The 6,000-nt window shown below is 42.0% G+C and overlaps 1 protein-coding gene across 1 annotated transcript in view; it reads right to left on the bottom strand.

Moving 5' to 3' along the window:
- Positions 1-971: 971 nt before the first annotated feature.
- Positions 972-6,000, bottom strand: part of LOC133459287 (dynein heavy chain domain-containing protein 1) — a 36,953-nt gene continuing 31,924 nt past the window's right edge. The window contains exons 38-48 of the mRNA XM_061739573.1: positions 5,622-5,720; positions 5,363-5,539; positions 4,939-5,117; positions 3,603-4,607; positions 3,331-3,505; positions 3,154-3,228; positions 2,829-3,039; positions 2,565-2,656; positions 2,383-2,484; positions 1,499-2,118; positions 972-1,409 (exon numbers count right to left, since the gene is read on the bottom strand). Coding sequence (XP_061595557.1) covers positions 972-1,409; positions 1,499-2,118; positions 2,383-2,484; positions 2,565-2,656; positions 2,829-3,039; positions 3,154-3,228; positions 3,331-3,505; positions 3,603-4,607; positions 4,939-5,117; positions 5,363-5,539; positions 5,622-5,720 — 3,173 coding nt within the window. The remainder of the gene's footprint in view (positions 1,410-1,498; positions 2,119-2,382; positions 2,485-2,564; positions 2,657-2,828; positions 3,040-3,153; positions 3,229-3,330; positions 3,506-3,602; positions 4,608-4,938; positions 5,118-5,362; positions 5,540-5,621; positions 5,721-6,000) is intronic.

Here is a 6,000-nt window from a genome sequence, read left to right as displayed (position 1 = left end):
CCTACGGCGTAGGTTACGCGGCGACGCGCTCCGTACGCCGTACCCTAAGCCGTAGGCTCTGCGTCGATTTAATGCGGAACCATAAATCAGCTCCCGAGCCGGCAGTACTCATCTCGAAATTTTCTGAGCAAATTTCTTAACAGGCGTTATTTGGATAAACTGAGCCCAGGTTGGGGATCTTAACGGTTACTTTTACGCCTGAAAAAATATTAAAACTTAATAAAGTGTCATATTAACAGCGCTACAGCTGAAATTAAAACAGCTTTTGGCTCTCGGCTTCCTGATATTGTGTGACGTATGTGCAAACGTAACTACACAGTCGCTTACGTACGTAAACCACGCAGTGACGTAGCAAGGGAAATTTAGGGGTAGTGCTGAAAAGTAAGGGTAGTGGGTGTATTGGGACAGGGCCCTGGGAAGATTACAAGGGCCCTAAAAATGTGTGGCTTGAATTTTAGGGCTAGTGGTAGTGAGTAGGGCTAGTGGTAGAAAGTAGGGGGTGTATTGGGATTAGCCCTTAGTCACAAATCCAGTCATATGTAGAATGAAAGAGTCTGGCAAGCACATCAACAACACTACACTTATAACACACAAAAACGGCTCAAATACTCACGCTCTTCCATTGTCAAGGTGCAGCAGGAAAGTGTTGTTGCCAAACTTCTCAAATGTTTCATAGTGATGCCTGTCCATGTTACCTACATCAGGAGAACAGATTTGAACTACAACTCAAGAGAACTCAAGCATTTTGCAGCATATGTAAATCACTGAAAATACAACACAAAACATCTGAGGCTTTGAAAGCGCATCATGAATTTTGTGAGTGAAAAAAAGACTTGCATGTTTAGTGCACAAGTAAACACAGGAATAAAGAGACAGTATAGTGTCAATGTGATTTTATTTGATAGCTTACATAAAGTCATGAGCATCAATTCAACCAATACATCATACACACTCTCTGCTGTACTGGGACATCAGTGCATTTGAAGGGTACTCACTAGTCTCACTCTTCTCAAACTACATAAAACAGGACTTAGCTTGGTGTAAAGAGGAATCTTTGTGATGACATTAATATCAGTCAGCCCCCCGTTTCCTTCCTGCCACTCCTCATCTAGATAGAGTGGGCAGTGGTAGACTGGCAACTGTGGAGTGATCAGTGGAGAGACTCCTGATGCTTGGACATCGCCTGTATCCATTAACTGTGAACTTTCACAAGACAAAGAATCTGTAGCAGTGCCTGTGCTTCTCACTTGAGCCTTGACACAAACAGGTGGCATCAAAAATGGCTGAGTGGAGAGAGTGTCCTGAAGGGCTCCGAGCTCCTTGTCCCATGATGCCCCTCTCAGCTCCAAGCCACTCAAATACAGAGTACCTGGATAAAGCCACGCCGGGTATGTTCTACGACATATAACCTGCAAGAGCATGAAAAGTTATCACATATTCATACTAGAAAAATGGCCATATAAAAAAAGACTACATTAAGTACTAAAATATACTTTACCTGGAATTGTAGAACTATATCACTGACATATTTATGATTGACTTCGGCTGCCTCTGTCATCAATGCCACAAAAATGGCTCTGGCCTGTTTAAATGCAGACAGCTGATACGTGATAAATGGACTTGAAGTGCTGTCTTGCCAGAGATAAGAACTGAGCAACTCTCCCTTCTTCTCCAAACGAGACAACTCAGTCATGTTAATGGGGGAAGCAAAGGGCTGCATATATTGAACAGGCTGCTGGAGCTGTGAGAGGAGCGAGGACACCGAATCAAAGAGGTCATCCCATTCAGCCTGGAGGAATTCAAGAAGAGGACTGCAAGAAACAGCTCCCACATTCGTGGCTGCGCTGTCTTTCTTGTGAGCTAGGTTATTCTTCAGAGCTCGTAATCTGTCTCTTGTAAGACTGCAGCCTGGAAGATTGGCAAGCTGATTATGTTCGGTGCTAAAACTCCCCACTGTTCCTTGGGGAGTTTGGGATGTCTTCAGGAATAAGTTTAGGTTGAGCCTCTTGATCTTGGTTATCTCATATGCCACATCCACACCGAAACCCAGCATAGCATGATCGGTGACTGCTGCATCCTGGAAATATTGATCCAAAGCCTGCAGTAGGCTCGACAAATCTAAGAAAAACAGATATATGTTGAATAAGCTCTTCACTGAACAATTAGCAAATAATTATACAAGCACAGTGACTTTGATGTACTGTACTCACTACCTGCTTATACTAAGTTTCAAATTAAACCTGCTGTCTAAGCATGCATACACTGACTCTACAGTTAATATTGTCATATCCACAAATGTTAGCACAACATATCAAAACAATTTTGACTGATTACCAAAGTGGCCACAATTGCTGATAATATTGGAAATGATGTGTGGCCCACTCTTTGAAGGAGTCAGATCTTCAGGGAAGCAAAACTTGGTAACACTCTCCATCACATCTAAATCCGTAGAGTCCATTACATGGCCACCATGAATTAGACTGACTAGAAACAAACAAACAAACATAGTAAAATGCGTAATGACTGAATAAAAAATACACTTTTATGCTCTCATGATGTTTTACCTGCTATATGTTGCAAAACCTTGGTCTTGTCATGGCAGCCACTGACAAAGGAAACACATGCATCAACCAAAGCAAGGAAATCTTCCTGACTCCTTCAAAGAAAGAATGAAAATGAAGATAAACAACCAAAAATTGTTTGTTTAAAAAAAATATTTTGATATTTCATATGACACAAAACAAACACAATACAAATATTTGGTTAAATAAACAACAGATCCACTTTGTAATATTTGCACTTTACAGCACTTGTATCCATCACCTCACCAGTGACAAGCTCTTCCATGGCCTAAGTATTTATAGGTCTGTCTCTGAAGCAGGACAGAGTGGAAGAGGGCACAGCAGAGAAACAACTTCACGTTATCAGCATTCAACTGTGTCTGGCTGAACATCAAATGTTGCAAAGAACAGCTCAGCTCCTCCTTCAGATCCCAGGGAGAGTCGCAGACCAGCCGCAAAGCCTGCATTCGCACTGCAGCTGCATAAAAAATTGCGCCAATCCTCATTTAAATCATTATGATCAAAATGCCAAAACAGGGTTTGCTGTCAGAAATTTGGATGGAGTGTTACTCTTAAAACATGAGAGTTCTACCTGGTACAGAGTGTGAAGCATTTTCTTGAGTTACAAACCACAGTCTAAAGGATGGGTGGATCAGGGTCTGCTCCTCTGTGTGAATTGGAAGAGGCATGTTAGTAAATATATATAAAAGACTGGATTGCCTCTGAAAGCTTAAATTTTATCAAAACAGGGTACTGATGGACTCCTTACCTCTGAAGGAGGACATCAGCTGACTCAGGCGAGCTACTATTTTGTCATCCCAGTGTTCAAACAAATGACAGTTGTTAAACACCAACCAGTGCCCGTCATTAATAGCTTTGTCCAGCACTGACAGGAGGAGATCTCTGTCACACAGTACTCTACAAGAGATTAATTTTACCAGAACCTAAAAGACAAAAAAAAAACAAAACAACATCAAGCACCTAATCAATATGTTTTTAGCAGGAAAAAAGGTTAATTGCACGTCAATATTGTGTGGTCACCTCATTTTTATTTGCCACAAAACTGGCCAACTGATTTATCAAGTGAAGAGGTTGACTGCTTATTTGCGCGCCTCTTTCTGGGTTAGGCAGAGTCAAAATGATGGGTCCCTCAAATTTGACCAAATATCTTGAGAGAGCGTCTGGGTTTCCAGTGTGAGGGGACTCAGCCCATTCTGTCTTTGCAGACAGGCTGAGCAGGAAGGCCTCTATAGCCTCTCCTACCCCGTCCAAGCAGTTCAGGGAGATAGTTTTCCAGAGGAAAGGCCACTGCAGCAAGGAGAAGTGGAACTGAGAACAACAGGGGTCAGTATTTACCACACTAGAGGAAGTGAAATGTAGATATTCCTGCCACGGTATGGGTGAAGAACAAAGTGATGCAATCAGTCCTCTGGAGGAGGAGATCTTGTTCAAGTAGAGAGGATCTGAGTGGATGTGGGTGGGTGGGTTACTGTGTGGACTACTGATGGTCTGTGACACAGTGCCTGAAAAAGAGTGAGGTTTTACTTCAGTTACAGGGCGTTCTCTGTCTTCAACGCCACTGAGTGGATTGTACTTCAGCACAGCTTGCGACACCAACAGCTCGAGAACCGCAGCGTGGTTTTTGAAGAGAAGAGGCCTGTATTGTACCAGCAACTGGAGAACCATCATGTTCATCACCTCCAGTAACATGTTTTCATCTGCTTTCCCCGTCATACAGGACAATAATTGTCCACTGATCAGACAGAAAGACTCTTTTATCACTGTGATGAATCCAGGTAGGGGAAAGTAATAGGCAGGAGAAAGGGAGGACACCACTTGCAGTGCCTGGTAGAGGGCAGCAGCCAGTTCAATTAACTTGTGGGGAGCAGCCAGAAGGGACTCGTGCTGCTCCTGCTCCTTGCTCAGCTGCTTTATCTTAGCCTGCAGTGTCTTCATTTCTTCTTGATAACCAGCCACACGGACAGGAAAATCCAAGTATTTAATAAGTAAGATGTCAGATTGTAGGACGTAGTCCCTCAGAGCATCCTAGGACAACAGTAGATAAATGCACAGCAATTAGTCACAAAAAAATATATATATAATTGTTCATTAAATGGTTATCACATTAAATTGTTCATTTGCAATGCTACACATGAGAATTACATTTACAGCCTGACTAAAAAGTCATAAGAAGCTCCTCAAAAAATCTAATCTACCACTGGTAATTTACAAGACTTAAATCTATACCATATACAGGCATGGATCTGTGCTTTTTTTATTTAACAGTCAAACAATAACTCTGCTTTACTAAATTGATCTCAGGAGACGATGTACCCGTCACAAACAGTGATTAGATTAATTAGACTAGCCTAATCACCTCTTCTGTGACAAGTTTTTCCCGCAGTGACTGATTGTCATTCTGGAATCGCAAGAGCTGAGTCAGCAGGTCTCCACCCTCAGACTGCAGCAGCTGCGTCAGCATCAGCTCCTGGAGCTCTTTGGAGCTCAGAGAAAGGTCAACTACATCCACCTCTGTCAAGATGGATGCATGGATCTCTATGAAACAAGAGAAAAGAAATGTTGAATAACCACTTTAAAAAATTGACAAATAGATAATTTCTACAAGAGGGTCCAGTTGTTTCTTGTAGTTATTCAATGCCAGGATTCTGAGAAAAATTGGTGTTTCATTTAACCCAAACTTAAGAAAGGCAACATTCTACTGGAAATGTGAATAAATTCAACCTAGCAAGGTTGATGTAAAAAGTGCGAGGTAAGACTTCTGCAACAGAGCTACTACTTACCACTGCTAAGTAGTGTGAGCGGTAGATCGGTGCAGAGGAAAAGGCGGAACTCCGGGTGTACCGCCTGAGGATGCTGGTAGGAACCTGGAAAACAACATCCAGCAGGGCGTGCCAACTTTGCCAGGAACCCGGGACTAGGTTTTGCACGTTCTACATGGGTAAGAAGTACTTTCCATCCTGAAAAGAAAATGTCTCCATGAGTACCATAAACAGATGAAATACCATGTCCTTTTCTCTTGTTGCACTTCCTCTGATTAACCTTTCTCAGCAGCTTTGTCCAGCTTGTCCAGCAGCTCCAGATCATCTGCGCACACCACCATCTCAAACCCTACCACTGTCTCAATTGACACATCATCTCCTGCAACAGGTAGACTACAAGGATTTGAAGCGGTTTCTAAAGAAAGAAAAAAAAAGATGTATTTATTTTCTATGCTGTAAAAAGAGGATAAAAAGAAAGCAGTTTAATGTTTTGATTTTATATTGACAGCTACTATGCTGGTCCAAACAGCCGGCAGAGCAATCAATTAGTACTAACAAAGTTAAATGGATTTGGCTGCGGCCATATGAAAATTGTGATAAACCGGTGTCGTTAATTTCTTCTTTTAGTACTTTACAGAAGTAAAACAGATTAATATTAG

Source organism: Cololabis saira, chromosome 1 (assembly GCF_033807715.1).
Source record: "Cololabis saira isolate AMF1-May2022 chromosome 1, fColSai1.1, whole genome shotgun sequence".
Classification (NCBI taxonomy): Eukaryota; Metazoa; Chordata; class Actinopteri; order Beloniformes; family Belonidae; genus Cololabis; species Cololabis saira.
The sequence above is the reverse complement of the archived record's forward strand: the minus strand, read 5'-3'. Positions and strand labels throughout refer to the sequence as shown.